The sequence below is a fragment of the Equus asinus genome, chromosome 24, assembly GCF_041296235.1.
Source record: "Equus asinus isolate D_3611 breed Donkey chromosome 24, EquAss-T2T_v2, whole genome shotgun sequence".
Classification (NCBI taxonomy): Eukaryota; Metazoa; Chordata; class Mammalia; order Perissodactyla; family Equidae; genus Equus; species Equus asinus.
The window spans coordinates 69,255,841-69,281,838 of NC_091813.1; the positions used below are offsets into that span (position 1 = coordinate 69,255,841).

Sequence of the window (25,998 nt, forward strand, 5' to 3'; positions counted from 1 at the left end):
AACCAAAAATTTATTTTTAAAAGAAAATTTTTCTTTTTTCTGAACATTCCATTCTATACAGGATTCCTGAATGAATTCTCTTCAAAGTATTTATTATACATTAGTAGTAAATGTGTCCTTGAAAATTAAATTCTTCCTTACCCCTACCTGTCATCCTTGCCCACCTGGAGGGTAATACTTTCTGGTGGGCTGCGTAGAAAATGTAACCTGGGTATAAGAATGGGCATCCTGTGAAGTTGCCTGTATTCTTACTTGTCTCTAGTGAGGAATCCTCTAACAGTAATTTTAGGGAAAAGTAATTCATTCATTGAAAAACCATGTTGCCTTCAATAAAGAAGAAATTAAATGCTTGTGTTTGACCTATTAAAAGATAATGTGGCAATGGTCTCCTGAAAGGTGTAGATAATTAAACATGTTAGACTTTACCATTTCTGGAATAAGTATGAAATTAGGTAATAATATATCAATATCTGTTCACTAATGGTATCAAATGTACAAATGGCAGCTGATGTAGAATGGTAATGAAATGATAAACAGGTGCAGGAGTGGGTAAAATACGGTCACTCTCGGACCACGCTCAGCTTTTCTACATATCTAAAACTGTTCTGAAAGTAATGTCTGTTACTAAAAACATCATCCTGACTGTTAGTTTGCTAGGGCTGCCGTAACCAAGTACTACAGACCAGGTGGTTCAGACAACAGAGACTCGCTGCTTCAGCTCTGGAGGCCGGGAGTCCAGATCCAGGTGCGGGCAGGGCTGGCTCCTTCAGAGGGCTGAGGAAGGACTGCTCTGGCCTCTCTCCTTGGCTTGCAGAGGGCCGTCTCCTCTGCATCTGTTCACCTCGTCTTCCCTCTGCATGTGTTTTCCTCTTTATAGGGACACGGCCGTGTTGGGTTAGGACCCTCCTTCATGACCTTGCTTTAACTTGATTACCTCTCTCAGACCCCATCTCCAAATAAGGGCATATTCTGAGACGCTTGGGTTAGGATTTAGCATATGAATTTGGGGAGGACACAGTTCAACTCAGAACACTAACTCCCCCTCAAAAGAATGAACACTGCTGTAAGGCCTAACATTTCTCCAAGCATTTCCCACACGACCTCTGACCCTGCCGTCACTGTGTCTGTGCTTGTGTGTCGGTTTCGCTCTTCTGCAGTGACAGCCAGCAGCTGCAGCTTCTGCACCTGGAGTGTATCCTGTCCGTGCTCAGCGGTTCCTCCTCCTCCATGCACCTGCACCGAGGCTTCACAGACCTGATCTGGTGAGCGCCCATCCAGATACCCCTGCCAGCCACCACCCCAAGGGGCTCAGCCCTAACTGAGTCTGTGGGTCTCTCCCCTCAGCATCCATGACCTACCCAGAGCTTCATCTGCGTATAAATATTTTAGAGGAGAGGAGGGAAGTTGCTTCGGTTAGAGGTAGCAGTTGGATATACAGAGACTGATGATTAAGGTAGCAAAATGTGCGTCCAGGGCCCGTGTCGCTTTGTTCACATCATAGGGTCACAAGACTCAGGAACAAGGAGGTTATTTCCTAGGTTGTTGGTTTGTTCTGAGGGCGTAGACAGGCACCAGAGGGTGGCACAGGGGCACGAGCTACTGAGCCTACTTCTTAGCCTTGCGGCATCTCCACCTCCACCTGAATGCTAGTCCCGCACAGTCTGAGGTCCAGTGGGGGACCCGCAGGCGTCTGGGCAGTGGCTCTGGGCTCCGGGCCTGTCAACAGGGAGGACGATGAGTGACATGTCAGAATCTTAGGTTAATGTCTCAAATGAGGGGTATGAACAATTTTATTTATAGCAAAATGAAACTTTATAGCCAACCATTAGCATTTTGAGTCTATTTCCTCACATAAGATGGTTTCTTAATACTTCTCGTGATATTTTATTTAGTTAACCCTAGCTTGAGTTATAAGGAATTCTGTTGGCATACCCAGAAGTGATGGAGAGATATGGAAAACGGGCAGAATGTAGCCACAAGCAGCAGCAGTAAGGAACTTGACTCAGTCATTTTTGTGGCATCTGGACAGTATGCATGTTTTATCCTTGGCCTTGTAGTGAAACTTGTTTTCTTCCCTTCTCTCCCCAGGAAAAACCTTTGCCCCGCTCTCATTGTGATCCTGGGGAATCCAGTTCATGACAAAACCATCACGTCTGCTCACAGCAGCAGCACAAGCACCAGCATCGAGCTGGACTCTGCGTCTCCAGGAGTTTCCGACCACGGCCGGGGCTCAGGTTGTTCCTCCACTGCACCAGCCCTGAGCGGGCCTGTGGCTCGGACTATCTACTACATTGCAGCTGAGCTGGTCCGGCTGGTGGGGGCAGTGGACTCCATGAAGCCCGTGCTCCAGTCCCTCTATCACCGCGTGCTGCTTTATCCCCCACCCCAGCACCGGGTGGAAGCCATCAAAATAATGAAAGAGGTAGGGGAGGCCCTGAAGAATGCCCCCAGGTTTGCCGGGGGGGTCTGAGCACCATGTCTTGCCCACAGGAAGCACTCAGAACACGTTTGCAACCACTTGCTGGAGAGTCTGTAAAAAAAAAAAAAGCCTCGCTGGGACTGAATTGTACTACACAGTGTCCAGTGACAGGCAGTCTCTTTAGTATGGGAGGTGTGTGTGCATGGGCCGCAGGGGGGCAGGACATGCTCACTGAAGCCACGCCATCTGGTGCTTTAAGCTGCGTGCATCTGCCTAGGCCCCGGCTGGGATTCCTTCTGCTCCCTTAGGTGCTGTTCGCGCAAAGAGAGATGCTTATTCAGCTTCGCCAAAATGGGATTTCAAAATGATTTTACACTCAGGTTGTATGTTATCCAAAAAACAGCTTCATCATCTCTGGTTGCTGCAAGGAGTCCCTGGCCCTGTTCCTTCTCGTGCCTCGTCTCTCCCAGCGTAGTGACCCCGAGGAGAAGATAAAGGTTGTCCAGCTCGAAATACCATCCCAGGGGGCCACTTCTTGGCTTTGAGGAGGAATTAGGGTTATTTTGAAGAACTTCAAACAAGGGTTCCTCTGCTTTCTCTCAACCAAAAACAAAAGTGGTTCACGTTTTCGTATTTGTGAACTTGTTCATGAAGGTCAAATTGTATTTGCTTTTGTTACCCAACACCAAGAAAATCAGAGTAACAAAATTTCCTTGTTTATGATTCATTTATTTTAAGCAACATTTGCTACTCACCATTTTCTAAAAAGCTTAATTTGAATTGCTGCTTGCTGTTTTCATGAGATTTGACCATAATGAATAATGGAAAGTTCTGACCCAACGTTTCTAGAAATGAATGAGCAGTTCAGATTTAACTGCGATTAAGAAAATCTGTGAACACACAATAATATTACCATTTTTTCTTACTGACTGTGTGCCAGTGCACTTCACGTATACTGTCTTTAATGTTCGTAATAACTTTGTGAGGCGGTGTGTCAGCTCTCACCAGTGAAGAATGTTGCTGCTTTTCCCCATCAGAGCTTCAGGCAACAGAGCTCAAAGGGTCAGGTCTTACTGTGATCGCCCAGGCTGTGAACACAGGACAGCTGTGGAGGCTGAGGCTGTAGGACTACACTCCTCCAGCACCACCCAGGCAGCGGTGGCCCTCGCCTGGGGACCCCCCCTGCCCTATTAAGCCTGGAGCCTAGAGGAGCAGGAGTGAGCTTTCCCTGATCAGGTGGGTCCCCAGGAGGAGGAGAATGGTAGGGGCTGGCCACACGAGCTCAGCTCCTTCTCCTGAATCCACCAGTCAGCTCGGACATCCCCCTCCACTGGGGAGAAGGGAAAAGGACCCAGAATTTTATCCCCCTGGATGTTCCTCCCCACAGAAACATGATGCTGGGGAAAAGCAATTTGCCTCCCATAAAGAAACTAAGGTGTCAAGGTGTCAAATGATTTGCCCAGGGTCACGAAGAAAGAGAAAGGGTGCACACCCCTTCTGAGCCAAAGCCCAGGTCTCCTGCAGCACACTGGTCACTGGACTGACCTTCACACTGCAGCACAGATGATTCCAGCAGCTCCTTCCCCTTGCAGGGGCCTGAGTTCAAGAGGCAAGGTTCAAATCCTCTCTGCCACTCACCAGCCAGGGGCTGGTAGCTAAATCACATTACTCTGAACTTAGCATCTTCTCATCTGTACCTAGTAACAAGATGCCAAAGGTTGCAAGTTCAAAATGCGATGAGGTTTGTATAACTGCTTTGTGAGCACGAAGTGGTAAATATTTGATGCACTTATGCTACCCTAAGGAAGAGCAAAACAAGACAGGTGACAATAGCTGGTCCTCATTACCTCCTGCCTGGAGTAGTTTGCCAGCTCCTTGTCTCCTGCCTGCCTGTCTGATTCCTCTTATTTTCCTGGGCTAGTGTTCATAAATCACTACTGTTAACAGTGAGGGCTCCCTGTTCCTCTCCATCAAGTCTGAGGCATTCTGCCCAGTTTGCAGACCCTTCTGTCCTTGTTCTCATTGCCCCTCATTCCCGTGACCAGCCCAATTCCATTTGACAGACCTGCCTCATTCAGTTCTCACCTGCCTGCCTTCGTTCCGACTCCCTGTCCCTATTACGACCATGGCCACATCACAGAGTGGAGAGGTTGATACAGTAGCCAGTTGATACAGTTCAGACAGCCGTTTGCAAACTCCCTTGGGAAGATGATGACAGGCCCGTTTTCCAGATGGGGACGCTGAGGCTCCATGAGGAGGAGTTACTTGTGAGCGGTAGGGCTGAAAAGGAGTCCAGGTGTTCTGAGTCCAGCTGCCTCTTTGTTGTTAAAATCCCCTCCACTGGCTCTGCGTCATCAGGCCATGGAGTTTGCTCTTCTTTGACCCCATCCCGCCACTTGGTGATTGATTGTGTGTCCCGTAACACCAGTGGTTTCACAGTACGATGTGGAACATGCTTCTCGTCTCTTCAAATGTAGTTGGGTTCATTGCTTTTCTGAGCTTCCCCTGGGGTCTGCACCACTGAGCTTGAGTCAGAAAAAGTGTTGAATCGGTTCTGGATGGATGAGGCTGGCCCTGGAGGCAGGATGTCTGCACAGAGGGTGTTTCACCAGCAGCAGCCTGTCTCCCCTCCGAGCTGGCAGGCCCTGGAGCTGCTGCCACCTAGAGCCCCAACCCTTGAACACTAAGCCTGTGTGTGTCCGGGCTATGTAGGGTCTAAATGTATTTTCAGTGGACTCTTCTTTACCCTGCAAAGGAAGTTAGTTATGCTTTCCCCTTTTTACAGATTTTCTAGCTCCCCAAGGTCGTTTGCAGGGCAAGGCTGGGGTTAGAGGCCTGCCCCGAGCAGCATGTGTGGGCGGAGCTGCCCGAGGAGCATGAAGGCCAAGGTGGTGGGTTGTTTTGAAGCAGTGCCTCCGTTCATATGGCGGCACCAGCAGTGTGGGAAGGTCGGTAACCTGGACACCAGCTGTGCTGGGTTTGTGCACAGAGGAGCCACCAGGCATCCGGGGTGTTTGCCTAGCTGTTTGGACGTTGAGCCCTGGGCGTGTTATCTCCCTACTCTCTCTCTCATCTGCCATACACGCTGTGCGCCTGTCAGAGACTTACAGGACGTTTTGTTTTTCAAAGGACATTTTCTTTTCTGTTTCCACTTTCCCAAAAAGATAAACAGTAATCAAAAAGCACACCTTGCTTCCCTTTCTCTCGCCCATGTTCAGCATTAGAAGGCCTTCCCTCTTCTTCATCACTCCCCAACCACTGCTGCCACATCTGCCATCCCACCTGAGAAAGCTGAGATAAACAAGTCTTGCCTTTCTTTAAGTATTTGTTGCAGGTTCTTCAGGAGCCTAATCACTCAGTCCCCTTTCCTCCAGATTCTGAAACAGCTGAGAAATAAGCACTAAAAGATTAATGTGGGAACTAATATGTATCATCTAATTTCCTAGGGTAAACTCAGATTAGAGAGAGAATGGGATCCCAAAGGAAAGCGAGAGTGCCCACTCCTACCCCTAAAATGCGCATGCCCTCCCAGCAAGCACTGGAACACCCCTGGGGTGCAGCCGGGGAGAGACAGGGATTCATCTCCCTCCCTCCTTTTTTGATGTGAAAGAAATAAAATGTGGAGAGAAAAGTGGAAGCTTCATTTCTGTGCCTCCAGCACTGCAGAAGTTCCCAATTTCTGGAGTAAGAAAGAAATGTGGGAAGAGGGAAAACAGAATGCCCTTAAGATAGAACTTTTTCTGCTTAATATGCTGTTTTCTGTGAGTATAACTTGCTTTGAAAATAATAGATATAGCAATAGGATGTCTGTTCCACTACAGTTAATTAACCTGTCTTTCCTTTAATTAATTTAGCCTCAGATTGAAAGTTTCTGTAAAGACTTCTACCATATGGAAATAAAAGTTAGTTAGAACTGAACAATTGTGAAAATTCCATACATGAAAACTTGTGGGATGCAACCAAAGCAGTACCTAGCAAGATATTTATAGCTTCAATTGCTTATACTAAAAAATAGAAAGCCTGAAATTAATGTTCTAATTCTCCCACTTAGGTAGTTGGAAAAAGAAGAGCAGATTAAATTCAAAGAAAATAGAAAGGAAAAATAAGTATAAAAACAGAAAGTAATGTGATAAAAAGCAAATATAACACAGTGGATCCATAAAGTGAAAAATACCAGGACTCTATAAAGATTAAGAACATTGGAAATCTCCTGGCAAAAACATTTGGAAAATTTCAGAAAAGGAGCAGATGAACAGAGATAAGGACGGAACACACGTAACTGGCTGCCACAAACTGGGGGGACTGAGAAAGAGACTACGGCCATGACAGGCAACTTGAAACTCGGATAAAATGGGTAGATCCTTAGGAAATCACTCAGCCGTTAAAAAGTTGGCCAAAGAGGAAGTTGGAGACCTAAATAGTCCTATAGTCTTTTAAAAGAAATTGAATCAGTAGTTAAAATCTTTAAATTAAAAAAAAAGTCACTGACCCCATACGGCTTTAGAAACGGTTGGACCAACTTTTAAGGACAGGTAGTTCCAGTGACGTGAACTTTCCCAGAGGATGGAAGGAGGAAGTGCTTCTCAGCTGAGTGTTTAAGTTCGTTTTTTAAGTAAAGCCAACTTAAAATACTTGATAGCAAAATGACAGAGACCCAATCTCACTACAGAACATAGATGCAAGTCCACCCAGTTGTCTGCTGGACAAGTTTTTGGAACAGGCCCCAGAGGATTTTCTTTGAACCAATCCTGACCTGGGGAGCTGTGAACCCAGGGCACATTCCGTGTCAAGAAGCAGCCACATCAGTGTTATTAAGATTTACGGTTCCGAATAGTTGTGTTTCTCCTTAGACTTTGTCACTCAGTAGAGAAAGTACGTGTTTATTTGATCTCACAATTTTAAAACCTTATACTTTTTTATGATACTCACTTTTTGGTTATTTTTTTCCCTTTTTCTTTAAGCTACTTGGGAGCCCACAGCGTCTCTGCGATTTGGCAGGTCCCAGCTCCACTGAACCAGAATCCAGAAGAAGATTGGTTTCAAAAAGAAAGTCTCATCTGGATCTCCTCAAACTGTATGATACATTCCCCTTTTTGGTCTGTGTTGCCTGGCGAAGACTGCTTCTCTGAGCAGTCTAAAAACCTTGTCTCCACATCCCTTGTTTTGCGTGAACCTGTGTGACGTGGAGTGACAAACCCACAAGCCATCCGAGAAGTCTTACTTCAATTTATTACCATGATACAACTTTCCATATTTTCTTGTTGACTTAAACCCAATGCATAAAATGAAATGTACAGATTTATTCATTGGGGTTAGTTTAGGGGAAAACTCTTTGAATTACAATACTGTAGCCATAGGATTCCTGTACATGCAGCTTCCCTTTACATGTAGAAAAATGAATATTCTGATTTACAGTCATTTTATTCACATGCATCTGCTCAGGAATATGTTATTTTGTAGAAGATGTCCACATTATCACATAGCCATAACTATATTCTGTTTGAAAACTGAACATAATATAAAAGTGAGGTTATTCATTGCCTGTCCTTGTGAGGATTATAAATTCCTGTCCAGAGCTTCTGTTTGTTCCCAAATAAGCCAGCCAACCAAGAGACAGAGTGATCCAAGGTGGCCGCTTTACCCAGAGGTGTTCCTCTGCCAGCTTGAGCATATTTGTTTCATTGATTTTCGGGTTTTTTGCCCAGACCATTTAGTTTCTTGTAATTTAGAGTACCTGTTTTGAATACTATACTGTTCACCAGTCTGACAGTTCTTGTTTATTATAGAACATGTACTGATGCCATTTTCCCCTTTGAACACCTTTAGCATCATGGACGGCATGACCGAAGCATGCCTCAAGGGTGGCATCGAAGCTTGCTATGCCGCCGTATCCTGTGTCTGCACCCTGCTTGGGGCCTTGGATGAGCTCAGCCAGGGCAAAGGCTTGAGTGAAGATCAGGTCCAGCTGCTGCTGCTGCGTCTCGAGGAGCTGAAGGACGGGGCTGAGTCCAGCCGGGACTCCATGGAGATCAACGAGGCTGACTTCCGATGGCAGCGGCGAGTCCTGTCCTCAGAGCACACGCCATGGGAACCGGGGAATGAGAGGAGCCCAGACATCAGCATTAGTGTGACCACAGACACGGGCCAGACCACTTTGGAGGGAGAACTGGGTCAGACTACACCTGAGGACCACTCCGAACTCCTCAAGAACGGGCTCAAGTCGCCAGCTGTCCAGAAGAGCAAGGAGACCCTGGGTAAAGCATCAGAGCCAGAAGCAGTGGACCAGCCAGATGTGGTGCAGGGAAGCCACACGGTTGCGTACCCTGACATCACTAATTTCCTGTCGGTGGACTGCAGGATGAGGTCCTACGGATCAAGGTATAGTGAGAGCAATTTCAGCGTTGATGACCAAGACCTTTCTAGGACAGAATTTGATTCCTGTGACCAGTACTCGATGGCAGCAGAAAAGGACTCAGGGCGGTCTGACGTATCGGACATCGGGTCCGACAACTGTTCGCTTGCTGACGAAGAGCAGACCCCTCGGGACTGCCTGGGCCACAGGTCCCTGCGAACCGCTGCTCTGTCTCTGAAACTGCTGAAGAGCCAGGAAGCCGACCAGCAGAGTGCCAGGCTGTTTGTGCAGTCACTGGAGGGCGTCCTTCCTCGCCTCCTGGCTCTGCCTAGCATGAGGGAGGTGGACTCGGCCCTCCAGAGCTTCGCCTCTTCCTTCTGCTCAGGTTTGTAAACAACATCTGCTTTGTAGTCCGTGAGTATTCAGAGCCTCTACCTTAATGGAGTTACCGTCGTGCATGTGGTTCGAAGTGCTCACAGCATCTTGAGGAATCTCTGGGTGTCTTCTGTTTGAATTGCACGGCAGTCGATGGCTAGAGTGGGCTGTGAGGCTGATAAGGGCGTTTGGTTTGAGAAGGCGTAAGGGGTGGCTGCCTTCTAGGAAGCTGCTGCTAAAGGGAGCAGCGACCTGTGGTTCTCAAAACACTGATTTCTTACTACGCTTCTCTGCCTTGGTGTCTAAAATCATAGAGCTGTGCACTTTGAGTAAGTATATCAATGTGCACACTGTTTTGAATGAGGTTTTGGATCAGGTGCAGGCTGTCCTCTCAATTGATTCTGAATTCCTCTGAGCTTCCACACAGTGTGATTGTCCACTGTATTGTGATAATGTCACTTTCTCCAATCAGACCTTTCCTGTCTGTGGAATGGCAGTGTTGTAACCTAGCCCACGTTTAAACAGGGGTACTGTCGAGGATGTTGGCCAGAGTGCACCAGAGTTATGCTAGTTTTATTGAAGGGCAGAAGATAATCCCCTAAGTTTTGGTGGAGGAAGGAGGTAAAGAATACAGGCAAGTAGCATCTCACACAGTGAGTAATAAATTTAAAGATAGTTTTCTTGAAAGGTAATACAGAAAGCAAGCAACTGGTGGGTACATAGAATTTATGGCAGGAGTCAGTGATTACCTGACCCTGGTTGTCAGCTGTCCTCTCCCTGACAGGCAGAAATCTCTTGATCTCAGGGCACTGAGGCAGGTGGACCTCCCTGGGCCTGTGCTCAGATATAAAGGACTAACCTGAGGACCAGCACCGAGCCACACAGGCCCAAGGTCGCCAGCCGCTCCTCCACTCGGGCCTAGGGCATGTGTGTGTCATCACACTGCCTGCCTTCCTCGTCCACCTTCCCTCTCTGCTCTCAGCTCTCGAGAGTGCGAGTTACAACACCACATCTAACACGTTTTTGATCTTCCAACAAAGAACACATCATGCACACACAAAAAAATCCCAGCCAGTTACTGGAACTTGGTAGAAGCTGACTGCTGTGTTGTTAAGAGGTCGCTTAATACGTATCTGTAAGAAGCTGACCAGATTGTCCTCTGTCAAAAGGACAAGAAAAAAACACTCCAATCCAGGTATGTGTCAGGAAGAACATTTTTTGTATGAGAATGATCCAGAGTTGTAGCCAACACCAGAGGAGACAGAGAACTTCTAATCCTGGACTTCTCAAATGGCCCTCTGGCTGGTCTAGAGGGTGTAAAGAGACTCATGTAATTTCTCAGCTTTCCTAAATGCACTGTGATTCTTTTCAAGACATGAAAATACCAATTTTTAAGGCTACTCAAAATATTTTCTCAACATTTTTCCTTTTGGAATTAGATATAAAGGTGAACTTTAGATATTTTATTTGTGTGAAGGAACACACATACACACAAAAGATTCATATGTTTCATTGGAAGACTAGGAAAATGTATAAATAGTCTTCTTAAAGTTATATTTCTCCCTAGTATCTTTTATACTACCATTAAATCTTTTATACTATCATTAAATCTGACGTTCTTTTATTGAATGTTCATAGTGTGTGTGTTTTGTGTGTTTCTTTCTCCCCTTCTGTGTCTGTTTCTCTGTCTCTTTTTACACACACACACACACACACACACATCCTTCTTCAGCCAACATTTATAGAGAAGCTTCACTGTGCCCTGTGCTGAGGGTCCCCAGATATGCATTCCAGACAAATGATTTGTCACAGTGGTAAAGACTGACTTCCAAGGGGCCTGCCTCATTTCCTATGAGAATTAGGAAACATAATTTTCACAAGGTCTTTTGTTAAATCTGAGGCCAAAGCAAATTCTTACATTTGCGTTTTTGTGCCTTTCAAATCAATAATTATTTATAAGACATGCAAAGCAGGGCTTGAGTGAATGTTTTATGGGGCCCCATGAATGTGTAAACTGCTCAAATTTTAGAGGTCTGTGTCCCATGAGACCCAGTATGTTATGTGAGGCTGATTTTCACATTAGACATCAGTCCATTGAGAAGAGGCTTCAGACTGTTGTGCTGTTTCCGAGGACAGTTTTCATGGTAGTGGGCTGTGATTCAGTCAGTCACTTGTCTTTTCAACCCTAGTGACCTCCATGGTGCTTTGCCCAACTAGGAGCTGGTCTGTGTTTCTGAGTATGACCATCACTCTGTGGTCCTGCTCCCAGTAAGCTAACTCTCCCCTGTCACTGCTGTGGGTTAACCGGTCACGTTGCCTGTCGCTGTGGTCAGCCGCTCGACGCAGGCCTGGGGCCACCTCTGGGCTGAGCAGAGCTCCCCTGCCTTCTGATGTTGCCTCCAAGATGAGAGATTGGTGAAGGGCAGCTCTGTGCTCCATGGCAACACGGGCTTTGCCAGCCTTCCTTTATTCCCCACAAAGAAGTTATGCAAGTGAAAATGGGAAGGGAGAAGAGCAGAGCCTCCGTCAGTTATAAACCAGATGTTTTACTAATTATTTAGTTCAATGCCAAAGGCTTCAAACCTTATTTTGCTAAACTCTCTGTCAAGCATTGTCCCTGACCAGGTGCCTGTTCAGTGCCCCTGGCTGAGAGAGGCTCGTTCCACATTCCCAGCATGTGCAAGAACTCCTGTCCTCAGACAGCTAGTGTCAACTGGACCAGACCTCTTCCTTCCCCGTGAGTCAAGGGAGCCTTTCCTTTGAAGGCAGTATGAGGTTCTTCTGGTGGGTTTATAATGGTGGTACCAGATGGAAGCCGTGGTCACTGTAGACACACCGCCCTGATCCTACATGGGACACACTGGTGTCCAGGGGATGTGGCTCCTTGGGGACACAAAGGAACAGCCAGCCTCACACGCAATTGATGGAGGGATGTGGCATTTGGCTTTGGGATTGCTGTTCCTTAGACTGGTGTTCACTTAACCATCTTGAGACTTACTGCAAGGCTTATTGCAAGCAGCTTGATATTTATCAAGTACTGAATTTCATACAAGATAGTCTAGCAAGTGTGAATCTCAGTCATCCAAGAAATATCTTGTTCTATAAATTAAAACATCTTTGACTTCAGACCCCCAGTCTGCCTAGCCGGTGGCACACTTGATCTCTGCTGTCCCTCAGGTCCCCAGCCCAGGGTCTAACCAGAGCTAGAGCTTTCCTGGCACCTGGACAGTGAGCCCCTGTCCCACTTCACTGCTCCCCAGGGGGCCTGGGACTTTGCCACCTCCCTGCTTGTGGGGGCCCGGGATGCTTTGGCAAGGCTGGGGCCCCGTGTGCCATCATACGTCCTCCTCTGGGGTCCTGCCGACTCCCTAGTACTGCCACACAACAAGGAGAAACAGACCTCCAACCTCTCCCCAGCCAGGATCTCCCTTCTCTGCCTCGCTGCTCTCTCCCCCACCAGGCGCCTCTGGGAATGGACCGCAGTCCTGGGAAGGAGCTCCGGCTTTGTGCAGACAAAACCAGGAAGGCAAGTCTGCTGCTGCCAGCTTCATTTTGGGGTCTGGGGTTTAAATACCCCCAAAGATGGTAGGACCAATTTACTTCATTGTCTTTGTGGAATACAGAAGGAAAACACAGGAAGAAAACCTCACCTCTCTCAGTAAGGGTTAGGTTTGTTTGCAGATAGCAGAAGACAAGTGAATGATTACTTAAGAAAGAAAGAGATTTGCTTTCTTTCCCCTAAATTGTCTGAGGTAGGCCAGCCAGCACTCTCTAATGATCTGGGACCCGGGTGCTTGCTCTTTCTGCCCTACCCCCGCTAACGTGACTTTCATCCTAAGGTTTTCTCATATACCACGATGGCTGCTGCTAGTGGAGTTGCAACTTTCACATCATGGTCCAAGCAGGAAGGAAGGGGAAGGAGTGGCAAAAGGCCTACCTTGAGCTGAATAAGGCTGCCTTAAGGAGCTCTCTAGAAGTTCCACATAATAAGCCTCAACCTCATTGGCCTTCCCCAGTTACACAGCAGACAGGGTACATTGCAACCCCAAATAAAATCAGAATTTTGCTACTAAAATAGAAGAGAATGGTTTTGAGTAACAGCTGATGGTTTCTAATACAGCACCATATTTTGTTTTAAAAGCTGAGTGTAGATTCAGAGTCATCCTTATAGTATCGTTAGTCACTTCTATTCTCAAATATTGTTTCAAACAGAAAGAGAATTAAAGGTGGTTTGCCAGGAATTTTGCATAGAGAGAGAGAGAGAAAGAGAGAGAGAAAGTGCACTTGAGGCCATACAGTGTTGTCAGGAGCTTGGGCTCTGAAGTCATGATCATCTAACTTCAGATTCCAGCTCTCCCAGTTAACAGCTCTGGGACATGGGCCAGTACTTAGCCTCTCTCTCTGCATCCCTATCTGTAATGTAAGGATAATAGTAGTACTTTCCTTATGTATTCTGATGAGGATTTGATCCAACTCTGCTGTAGTGGGAGTGGCTGAACAAACAAACAGGAAGATCTGCTTGGAGAGTGGGCCATTTAAATGAGTGACATCAGAGGCAGGACATTGGCATGGGGGTGACTCGATTCAGGGTATTACTATGGGAGATAGTGGGCAGAGTAGGGATAGAGGGAATGATAGATGGCATGGTTGTCAAGGATCCAAGAGGACCTGTCATCAGATGAGTTGTCCATCAGGAGGCTGGAGTCATGCAGGATATTGGCAGGAGGTGTCAGCGGGGACAAGAGACCAAAGTCATCCATGAACATGGCCATGTCTGTCATGTCCCACATGAGAGCTTTAAGGAAGAGTGGAAGGTGTGGGCTGACAGCGTGAGCCTCAGATGACGAAGGATGTTTGGTTGGTTGGGTGGGTGGTGGTGGTTAGCTGGTTGGTTGGCTGGCTGATCTGTTGGTTGGTTGGCTTTAATAAAGGGAGGAAGAGAAGTATTCGGGAAGCAGGGATAGAGAATAAGTAGTCCAGCAAAACCCTCCTCCAATACCCTGGCATTTGTGGAATATGAAATTTGGAGAATATAATAATATAAAGATAAAAAATAATAACCACCCAGACACTCTCTCTGGAATATCTCAGTGTCTTTTCTTGGAGTCATTTCTCAGCATATAAACGTGCTCATTGATATGCACCTACAGTAGCAATAATAGCTAAGACTAAGGTGGCACTTCTCGTATGCCCTGGATTGTCTGTGTATATTAATTCGTGTAATGCAACAGCCCCACAGGGCAGGTCGTATTATCCTCATTTTATAGATGAGGAAACTGAGGCACAGGGAGGTTAGGTAGTGAGTCACCCTAGGTACACAGCTACAAAGTGGTGATGCCAGATGGGAACCTCAGCAGTCTGGCTCTGGAGACCTGCTCTCAACCATCACACTGTGCCAGGGTGGGTGGATGGATAGATCGGAGATGCCCTGGTGGAAAACCAGCCGCAGACTGAGAAACTAGCTCAGCAAATGTGTGCTAGTTTCCCAAGTCCTGATAGACAGATCCCCATGGAAACCTGGCATCTCATTGGCTCCTGGGATTCTCGACTAAGGGAACAGAAACTCAAGCAGCGATTCCTATATCGAAATGCATATGATAGCATTATTTCACAGCAAAAATATTAGAAATTACCCGAATGCCCAAAAATAAAGGAAGAATTAAATGAGTTCTAGTGCAGCCATTTATGACACTATGTAGCCATTTAAAATGATGTTTTCGAATAATATTTAATGATATGGATAATGGTCATAATGTAATTTTTAAAAGAAGGATTCAAAATTAACACCAACATTTAATAATACTTAGAATGGTGTGATTACAGATTATTTTCATTTTCTTCTTTTTCCAAATAGCTAAAAAATTGTTCTTATAACTTCTGTCTTTGGAAAATAAAACAGTGATGTCATATACACACTAGAACCATAGACTTAAAGATGCCTGTTACTGTGCAGGGCTGTATGGTCTATCGAGAGGTTTAGAAAGTGGACCATGCCAGCATTGCGAGAGAGCCTGAGCATGTTCTTACACACAGTTGCTAGGAGGAAAAGTTGGCATAAACCTGGAAGATATTTTGGCCATATCTATCAAACTTATTATATGTATTTATGGTTTTGGGAATTTATCACACAGACACACTTGCAAAAGTCCTAAAAGTTATTTTATCATTTCACTTTTTTCATTATTGAAAATACATAGATATCCATCAATAGAGCATTGATTAAATAAATCACAAAACAACCATGCAGTGGTATATGCACAGTCATTAAAAAAGAGTGAGGCAGATCGACAGGTGTCGACCTCAAGAGACATCTGAGTATGTTGCTCTCAGGCACCAAGGTGCAGTGCAGGTTGTGTTGTGCGACCTTGTCCTGCTTGCTGTCGGCCCTCCATAACCACAGGTCCTGTATCCGAAGGGTTCTGCAGCCGTGGGTTCAGCCAACTGTGGATTGAAAGGCCTGTGATGGTTGCATCTGTACTGAACATATACAGACTTTTTTTCTTGTCACTATTCCCTAAACAATGCAGTATAACAACTATTTACATAGCATTTACATTGTATTAGGTACTGTAAGGAATCTAGAGATGATTTAAAGTATGCAGGAGGATGGGCAAAGGTTACATGCAAATACTACTCCATGTTGTATAAGGAACTTGAGCATCTGTGGATTTGGGTATCCGCAGGGGTCCTGGAACCAAACCCCCGCGGGTACTGAGGGACGACTGTATATTTGTTACATGATAAGTATGAACAAGGAAGTGAGTCTTTCTGGGAGGGGCATTATTGGGCCTTGGGAGAAGCAGAAACTATTCTTCTTATTTTTTATACTCTTCAGTACTGGTAAATGTTTTATATCAAGTATTTAATGTGTTTATTTTTTAAAAATCAAGTTATCTTAGACATGGAAGAGACCTTTCAGGGTCATTTATGCTAATCTTGTGTTCAGTCTTTCACTGGTAACCAGTCAAGCAGGTGGCCCATCTCCTGCTCCTGACAGTAAAGGATGTTTTAATTATACAGATAGAGAACGGACTTCAGTTACAGCACATGGGAAAAAGCAAATAGCCAGAAAACATTAAAGGTCATGGTTCCTATAGTTTGTCACCCCAAGTGTGATAACACTTCAGTGAGACCAGTCAGAAGGATGAGCAGAAAACAGGTTATCCATTGCAGAGGGATATGGCAGAGCAGATCCTTCCACAATGTTGGAGGCAGGTAGAGCGTGGCATAGTGCAGGAAGCCAGGGGTTTGGCCTAGAAGACCTTTGCCAGCTCTAGCTATACAGTCATGTGCCACATAAGGGTGTTTTGGTCAACAACAGACCGCAGATACAACTGTGGTCCCATCAGATCAGGACTGTGTAGCCCAGGTGTGCAGTAGGCTGCACCATCTAGATTTGTGTAAGGACACTGATGTCCGCACAGCAATGAAATCGCCATATGACACGGTTCTCAGAAGGTGTCCCCATCATTAAGTAACACATAACTGTGTGACTCTGGATAAATTACGTAACATCTCTGAAGCACTTTCCTATTGGTAAATTGAGTGAGTCATATTTCAAATGAAATAATGTAGGAAAAAAGATTGTTTGTAGAAAATAGAAAGCACTTAATAAATTATAGCTATTGTGATATTTCCGTTATTAATACCACCGGTGAGCCATATCTGGTATAGCAAGAAATGTTATCTTCCTTAAGTTGATAGATTATACCTCCTTTTGTTTGATTCTCAAATTTGCCAGCTCTTTGTAATGTAAGAAATTAATCTGTGCAGAGATAGAGGCCAGTACCAACAGATTGCTCCTAACAAGTCTGACGAGCTATTTTGGCATACCCACCAGCAGTGCCTTCCCGGGCCTGGTCACGTCGCTGCAGACAACATGGTCTGTGTGTCAGCTGCTGTTCTCACTCTCAGGATCTGAGCACGTGCTCATTTTCCAAAACATGTTCCGGGATAAATAGTAGTTGGTTTCAAAAGTTTAAACACCAACCACAGAGAAAGCTGCTTTCTGTTCCCCGGGAAGGAGACTTGTCTTCTGCCCTATCTCCTCCAGAGCCCTGGAACCCACTCCAGCAGGACCTTAGGAGTGCACAGTGCTCCTGTGGACCATCAGGGCCAACACACTGCTCCTGTCCTGACTAGGGGTGTCATTTCAAAAACCCACTCTCAGCCTGACCTTCCTTTTGAGATGCACCTGAGCCTTGACTGCAGAGTGCTCCCAGTAGAGCGTCTCTTAAGGCAGCTGCAGAGCTCTGCAGGTCTTGGCAAAGGTCCCGCCTAGCCTTGGCCTGCCTACGGGGGTCTTCTTGGGATAACACGTACGCTTACTCCCACCAAAACACGTCTACACTGTTCTCAGTGTGGCAAAGTTCTTGATGTTTGTTTGGCTTCAAAAGCTTCTTCTGGTCCATATCGTCTTACTAGCATATTTGCTAAGAAATTCGCAGGTATGGAAGTAAACATTCCAGTTACAATTTGTATTTCCCACTTATTCAGTAATCCCTGAAATTTTTTACATTTCATGTAGGAGGCAGTTTTTTATTAAGGGATAATTTTAGACATGCTCTGAAGAGCGTATGGGTGTGTGTCGTTTGTGTGCACGTATTTAGGATGGACTGTTCCACCCACACCCCTAAGTCTAGCCTCAGAGTGTTTGCAGGAGCAGCTGCAGCGGGCTGACCACACCCCCATGAGGGGGACTGACAGGCAGTCTCTCACAGCTGGCTGGCTGGCTGTGAGAGGCCCTCTGGCTAAAGGAGCCCATCTCTAGAGCTTGAGGCAGAATTGTTTGAGGTTTGTTTTTGGTTTTCAGTTAATTTGTAGAAAGCACAAGGAGCCCTTCAAGATGTAAACACTACAAGTATAAAATAATGTTTCAAAAACATTGTGGGGGGGGAACCAATAACCGTTATTTTGTGTATATCTTGAAACTCTCTGTTCATCTGTTAACAGCTTTATTGAGATGTAATTCACATACCATACATGCACCCATTTAAAGTGCTCAATTCAATAGCTTTTGAAATATTACATTGTTGTTTTTTAATTGTAGTAAAATACATATAACATAAAATTTGCTGTGCCAGCCCCAGTGGCCTAGTTATTAAGTTCAGCTCACTCTGCTTCAGCAGCCTAGGTTTGGTTCCCAGGCACAAACCTACACCACTCATCTGTCAGTGGCCATGCTGTGGTGGTGGCTCAAATACAAAAAGAGGAAGATTGGCAGCGGATGTTACGTCAGGACGAATTTTCCTCAACAAAAAAAGAAAACAAATTGCCATTTTAACCATTTGTAAGTGTACAATTCAGTGGCACTAATTACATTCACAATGTTGTGCAGCCATCACTACTGTTTCCAGAACATTTCCATCATCCCAAATAGAAGCTTCCTTCCCCACCCCTGGCACCTCTGATCCCACCGTCAGGCTCCGTGTGTTTGCCTGTTCCAGGTGCGTTGCGTCAGTGTGTTACACACTGTTGTCATTCTGCGTCTGGCTCGTGTCACTCAGCAGAGTGTTGTCAGGGCTCTCTGTGTTCCAGTGTGTGCGTGGCCCAGGTTGTGTCTATCCATCCATCTATGGATGGACCTGGCTGCGTCTGCGGTTGGCTGCTATGAGTCGTGCAGTGTGAACATTGGCATCCCAGCATCTGTTCACATCCCGACGGTCAGTTCTTTCGGACGTGTCCTAAGAATACAGTTGTTGGGTCATGTGGTAGGTCTATGTCCAGCTTTCTGAGGAACGTAGTTACTTTTAGAACAGTTTGTACCTGTGAGTTTCTGCACTAAGCATCTTATGTGCATTATCACCTCTGTTCTCATGGCAAACTTGTTCATTCATGCTTATCATTTATTCAGCAGATATTTTTAAGGGCCCATTATGGGCCAGGCACTGTTCTAGGCGCTGAGGGTTCTGTGGGGAACAGAATGAACGAAGTCCCACCCTCTCCTAGATCCTACATATTAGTAGTGATTGCAGACAGCAAACAAATGTCAATTAATAGACAAGACTCTCCCTGCTGGCTGTGGCTGCGCCACGGGAACGTCCTATGGGCTGTGCATTCCTCTCAATAGGACTAGTCAGGGCTCTCCCTGCTCGTCGTCTGAGCACATTGTCTGCAGCCCCAGAGCTCACTTGTTCTCTCTGGCAGGCATGATGCACTCTCCCCGACTGGACGGGAACAGCAGCCTGGGCTTGCAGATGCTGATGAACGCAGACAGCCTGTACACAGCCGCGCACTGTGCTCTGCTCCTCAACCTCAAGCTTTCCCATGGCGACTACTACCGGAAGCGGCCCTCCCTGGCACCTGGCGTGATGGTGAGTGACGAGCTGTGCCTCTGGGCTGAAAGGCCCAGCATCATTGCCCAGAGGGAGACGGCCCAGTAGCTCTGTCCCACTCTGCTCTGGACCAGGTGATGGCTGTGGGGTGTGGAGGACAGAAAAAGGGTTACTGCAAAGGAACAGGAATGCCGTTTGCACTGTGCCTTAAGCCACAAAGCTACCCACCTATCCCCCAAGAGTAGGCACCCCCAGTGCCTGGAAATGGCTACCTGCCCATGGCCCAGTCATTTCATCTGGTGAAATTATCAAGTGCGCACACGTGTAAGACACGTTCAAAGACACGTGATCATCATGTTAAGTACCATCAGAAGATAAACAGAGAATGGTCCCCTTTGCTAAAAGTGATGCGCACTGTTAGAAAAACTCTTCATTATGCTCCAAAATGTACCCAACCTACTCATGACCCAGAGCTCAGCTTGCTGATGTTGATGAAGGAGCCTCCTCTGAGGTGTGGAGTAGGCAGGATGGGGATCCCTTGAGGCTGGCCCCTTGCCTGAGCAGGCCACCCCGTGGTGTGGCCTCGCATCAGTCTGTGAGCCTGAGCAGGCTGCCCCGGGCTGTGTCCTAGCATCAGTCTGTGAGCCTGAGCAGGCCGCCCCGTGCTGTGTCCTAGCATCAGTCTGTGAGCCTGAGCAGGCCGCCCCGTGCTGTGTCCTAGCATCAGTCTGTGAGCCTGAGCAGGCCGCCCCGTGCTGTGTCCTAGCATCAGTCTGTGAGCCTGAGCAGGCCGCCCCATGCTGTGTCCTAGCATCAGTCTGTGAGCCTGAGCAGGCTGCCCCGTGCAGTGTCCTAGCATCAGTCTGTGAGCCTGAGCAGGCCGCCCCGTGGTGTGTCCTAGCATCAGTTTGTGAGCCTGAATTCAGGAGCCTGCAGGAAGGGAAGCAGCCATCGCCCCTTTGCTGACAACCTGCACACTCCCAAGGGTCCATGGTCCTTTATAGCTCTACATCAAGTGTCTCTTGAAACACGTGTTCCTTCAGGGAGTGCAGTCCATCTCCATGGCTGTTGTGGCAGCATATGATGACGCTCTGTCACAGATTCCTGTGCTGGTTCTAATCCTCCCACGCATCTAAGAGTGGAAACGTAAATGCAGTGTCCCTAACCCTCCTACGGGGTCCTTAAAAAGACTTCACAAATGAAAGGAACTTGGTGGAGTTTAGGACTCTCCGTCTCATGTCCCCTTCCCTCGCCCCCAGGCCTGGTCAGTGAGGTTTTGCCTTCCTATAAGCCTCGCCTCAGTCAGGCCTGCGACGTGAAGAGGAGGCGAGCCTGTTGGTCCACGTAGGTTGTATTGGGTCCCTTCTCATGCTGTCTGTCTCTGTAGAAGGAGTTCATGAAGCAGGTCCAGACCAGCGGGGTGCTGATGGTCTTCTCCCAGGCCTGGATCGAGGAACTCTACCATCAGGTGCTCGACAGGAACATGCTCGGGGAAGCTGGCTACTGGGGCAGCCCTGAGGACAACAGCCTTCCCCTCATCACCATGCTGACTGGTCGGTGGCTTGTCACGGCTCCATGACACTCCGTGGGGTGGGGGGCTCACACTGCACAGCCCGTCAGAGAAGCAGAAGTGTGTCAAGCAGACCTTGACACAGACCCGCGAAGCTTCCCTGACGGCTGGGGACAGTGCCGGGAAGTGTCCTGGATTCACGCACAAGAGCGCCTGTCCCTTCCCGTGTGAGGCCCTGCAGGGCGCCGTGTGCTCCCTCAGGCTGGGGGTTGCTCAGCCCCCGAGTCTGCTGGTGTGAAGCTGGGGCCTCTTCTGGGATGTGAAGTGCTTTCTGGGCAGAAGCCGGGCTCACTCCTGGGACTCTCAGTGCATTTAGTAGGTGCCTCTGTCGTCCAGTGCTGCTGGGAGTTTGCCAGTGACGTGAAATGGAGGATTTTAAACTGGGCTGTTCCCGTTCCCATCCACCTCGGAGGGCCTTCCTTCCCTTCTTAGCTCACCAGAACTTACAATAATACCAGAGTGCCCAGCAGCCTTGTCTGCAGTGTCCAGAGTGTTTAAAGTCCTGTCAACGATTAGAAATTTCACGTGAGAGCTTAGAGAGCAGCATGGGGCATGGTCATGAGGCACCGTTTTTGGCAAAACAGCCAGGTGCTCCTTGGCCTTGTGGACTTCGGCGCTCAGATTAAGTGTACTCCTTGAGTTCATCAGTCCTGCACCTCACACACAGGAAACGTTATCACTGGATAAATGGCAATTTCTGGTGAGCGTCATTAGACCATTTGACCTTAAGTCAGATTAATTTCCATGAAACTGGTCTCTTCCCACTTTAGTAGCCGTACAGAGTTCTCTCTGCTTTTTTCCCCAAGTTTTATTGAGATATAATTGACATTTAACATTGTATTATTCTGGGGTATACACCATAACAATTTGACATATGTATATATTGCAAAATGATCACCACAGTAAGTCTAGCTAATGCCAAACCCCTCACTAGTTAGAATTTTTTTTCCTTGTGATGAGAACTTTCAAGATCTACTCTCTTAGCAACTTTCAAACAGATGTGCTGCCAGAAGTCTCTAAGCTTCTTGGAGTTACTGTAAGAATCAAAGATATAATGAAATAATTTTCAAACACCTTGCAAAGAAGTCTCACCCCCTTGGGGTGAGGGTGAAGCGCTGGGGTCGAGGAGTGAACACCTGCTGCCCTCTTCCCGTCCCCTCTGTGCTGCATTCAAGTACATCTGCTTCGACTCCATGGGGGAGATAGCAGAGTTTGTCTTTATTGTTTCAAATATAAAGTATACAATGGGCTAACAGAAGAATGCTCTAGCACGGAGAGAAAACTGTACTGAATGAATGAAGTAAAATTTTTAGTATTCTGATAAAAGGTTGTTATATACTTGGTACATAATAGATCCAATGGATATTTGCTGGAAAACATGAGTGTTGTGGTGGCCATTTGTTTTCGACTGGAGTGTTCTAATCAAGGAAAATGTTGCTCTTTTTCCTCCACAGATATCGATGGCTTAGAGAGTAGTGCAATTGGGGGCCAGCTGATGGCCTCGGCGTCTGCAGAGTCCCCTTTCGCCCAAGCCAGGAGAATTGACGACTCCACCGTGGCAGGTAGTGAACATACAGCCTCTCATGGCTACCAGCCATCGAATTCCCCTGTGCCCGCCTTCTCTGCTGACGTAATCAAATCGAGACCTTGTCTCTGCAGAAGTGGTGCCCGGTGGGCCCACTCAGCATCACCCAGCTGATGAGACAGCATTCACTATTTATAAGCACGGAGCGAAACACAGTCCAGGATAATCCAATAAACTGCACTCTCCGTGGTAGCGTTGCACACAGCTCAGGACTGCTAGCCTGACGGTCGGGAACCCCTGTGTCATCCCTGGCCAGGTTGTCCCTGTCTGCGGAATGTGACCCCCACCCCTTCACATTCTAGGTGCGGCGTTTGCTCGCTACATTCTGGTTGGCTGCTGGAGGAACTTGATCGATACTTTATCCACCCCGCTGACGGGCCGAATGGCAGGGAGCTCCAAAGGGCTGGCCTTCGCTCTGGGTGCTGAAGGCCTCAAAGAGCAGAACCAGAAAGAGCGCGACGCCATCTGCATGAGCCTTGACGGGCTGCGGAAAGCGTCGCGGCTGAGCTGTGCTCTGGGTACGCGGGGGTAGTGTGCTGACCTGTGGTTGGGTGTCCCCATGGAGCATGCTAGGAGTGGCTGGAGTAGGAACAAGCCATGGAGAAGGGGCTCTGCTCTGGAAATGGCTAGAGAACAGGCTCAGGGAAGGGATAACCGCTTGTCTTCTCTGCAGGAGTGGCAGCCAACTGCGCCTCTGCCCTTGCCCAGATGGCAGCGGCCTCCTGTGTCCAGGAGGAGAAGGAGGACAAGGAGGCCCTGGAACCCAGTGATGCCATTGCACAAGGTACGTGCCTGCACACGCAAGCAGACACTCACCCCGTTCTAGGTGTGAGACCCAGCATGTTTACCGCTGAGGACGAGGTCCTGCTGGGCTGCAGGCTTGGGTCTCTTCTAGTGGCTGACCCCAGAGTGTTTACAGGACATCCCTCTGGAGATAAGAGGCATGTTGACCACTGGCCTCCAGGAAAGAGCTCATGGCAGCTAACGGGAGGCCTGTAGGACACCAGAGGCCCCCCCCCCAAGCTGAACATGTCACACTCTGTCATCATCTGGCAGCTGCTGTGGCTCTTCTCAAAGTGCACATCTGAGGGCCCCGCGGGTTATAGTGGGGAGGGCATAGGGGCCAGTTTTCTGAGTGGGGGAAATGAAACGGAGGGAGGGCCTCACTGAGAGGAGGCCCGGGAACTGCTCTTGTCAGAGAAGAACCTGAGTTTTGCAAACTCAGGAAAGAACTGGTTCTTGACTTGTTAGAGTCAGTCAGTCAGTGAAGGGGGTGACTAGATGTAAGGAAAGAAAATGCCTTCCTGATGGCAATGGAGATAAACGGCAGGCAGCAGACAGGAGAAATGAAAGCCTGGTCCAGCTTGCCCTGTGCTGTGTGCCAGGTGTGGCGAGGCACCAAAACCATGGGCACATGTTAGCTGAGGAAAGCAGGTACGTCGATGCTCCTTGAACTTGAGTAACGTACAGAGACTTGTGTGAAAGCAGCTCTCGGACCCCTAGTGTTAACTGAAAATGTATCACAGTTTTACTTAATATATGCAACCATAAATTACATGAAAATCCTTACATTTAAAATTCTTAAAAAGTTATAAAACCAGAATATTCCAATTATTTACAAATTAAAAAAAATCAATATCACATCCATGAGACAAATGATGCTTTGCTGAAAGTCGGTTTGCCCCTGAACAGGGATGTGGGTCGGCTTCCTCCATGGGGAGCAAGCTGACGCTCTGGCTTCTAGACCATGGTTCACCTTTCCCACCAGACTCATCTTCCAGTGACCTGAAACCTTACTCGCGGTGAACGTTGTCATTTGGCCTTGCCTGGGCCGTGTGCGTAGTTGACATCTTAAGTCACCTTCTGCATCCTTTCTCATTAGTTATCACAATAAAAAAGTGTTACTGGAGGATCACAAATATAAATGTAAACTGAGAGTGAAGTGACATGGTAATTTCAGTTACAGAGCTGTCCTCACGGCACTCAGAGTGAACGTGCACGTGTTCAGACGGTCATCGTCATGAACACATGACACAAAATAAACCAGAGGGGACTCACAGACTGCCAAGAATTCCTCCTCGTTGTCAGCTCAAGCACACAGGCGGGGAGGCTGTGGACACGGATGGCTTTGCCGGGCTTTCACGGCTGGGTGAAGCCCATCCGTACTGCTGTGACTGACCCAGAACCCATGGCTGGGCCTGGAAGGAACCTGCCTCCCCGCTCAGGATGCATCTGACTTCTGAAGCTGCCCAGCCAGGGCCCCGGCATCTGTGGGTCTGGCAGACCCACAGGGACCTACAGTGAGGAGCTTCTGCTGGTGACGTCAGTGGCGTCTTCTGCTTCTGCCCTTGCAGACAGCGCATTCTTTCCCTTTCATCCTTTCTCTCTCTTTTTCTGGGACCATTATTTTAATGTCTTTCTGGTGCAGTGAAACTAAAAGTGGAGCAGAAACTGGAGCAGATCGGGAAGCTGCAGGGCCTGTGGCTGCACACAGCCCACGTCTTGTGCATGGACGCCATCCTCAGCGTGGGCCTGGAGATGGGAAGCCACAACCCGGACTGCTGGCCACACGTGTTCAGGTACGTGACAGGACCCCGCCCAGTCAGCCACGCGGCCCACAGCGCCCCTAAGATGAGCACATGTGGCAGCTCCGTGGGCCTCCTGAGACTGGGGCAGAGGGACAGCCGGTAGGGTAGACACGCAGCACCTGCGAGCTGCTTCTCACCCTCCTCCTCAGCACGCGCCTGACGCCTCGGCTGAGCTCGGCCCGTCAGCAGGGGTAGGCAGTCGGGAGCAGGCATGGCCTGTGGCAGGGCCCTGCGTGTGCATCTTGCCCCGGGCGGCAGCTGATTTGGGTTCAGTTTAACATCCTCAAAGCAAATACAGTCGTAAACGTTTGTCTACTCTCAGAGAGAAGCACCCAGACCATTCAGGGGTTGAAAGCCCACCTCGAGAGGGCAGTGGAGGAGCCAGGATGAGTCAGCCAGGAGTAGGAGGGGCTTAATGTGGAAGCTCGCCCACTGCCCTCACAGGCAGAATGGGGAAAAGAAGAAGACATATTGTACTGAGAGCCTAAAATTACTGACAGACTATCAGAGTGCACTACACAGGCCGTTCTTTACAAGGGGCCCAATGTTCTCTGGGATGAGCCATCTTACTCCAGGCTCTGTTGGAAGTGGGCAGCTTCCATCCGTTGTGGCCCTTCTCTGTGTTTACATGATTAGGGGACCCCCCCCCCAGCATTAGTTACCTGGGGCTGGTAGGACCTGGCAGGCCGGGCTGGGCAGAACCCCTGAGTGGGCCCCTTTGTGTCAGCCAAAGACACACTCACTGGGCGTCTCGGAGTAAGGAAGCACTTCCTGAGTCGTCATCAGAGCCCTGGAGAGAGAGGGAGAGGGCCCCCTTGGGAAAGCTGCTCAAGCA

The 25,998-nt window shown here is 47.9% G+C and overlaps 1 protein-coding gene across 7 annotated transcripts in view; it reads left to right on the top strand.

Annotated features, from left to right (window-relative positions):
* The window catches only part of ARFGEF3 (ARFGEF family member 3), a 143,181-nt gene that overhangs the window by 74,019 nt on the left and 43,164 nt on the right, over positions 1 to 25,998 (top strand). For all 7 annotated transcript variants that reach the window (XM_070496127.1, XM_070496124.1, XM_070496126.1 and 4 more), the window contains 10 exons: positions 1,158 to 1,262; positions 2,089 to 2,422; positions 7,381 to 7,493; positions 8,246 to 9,156; positions 19,293 to 19,459; positions 20,808 to 20,973; positions 22,445 to 22,552; positions 22,878 to 23,093; positions 23,249 to 23,359; positions 25,004 to 25,154. In XM_070496127.1, coding sequence (XP_070352228.1) covers positions 1,158 to 1,262; positions 2,089 to 2,422; positions 7,381 to 7,493; positions 8,246 to 9,156; positions 19,293 to 19,459; positions 20,808 to 20,973; positions 22,445 to 22,552; positions 22,878 to 23,093; positions 23,249 to 23,359; positions 25,004 to 25,154 — 2,382 coding nt within the window. The remainder of the gene's footprint in view (positions 1 to 1,157; positions 1,263 to 2,088; positions 2,423 to 7,380; positions 7,494 to 8,245; positions 9,157 to 19,292; positions 19,460 to 20,807; positions 20,974 to 22,444; positions 22,553 to 22,877; positions 23,094 to 23,248; positions 23,360 to 25,003; positions 25,155 to 25,998) is intronic.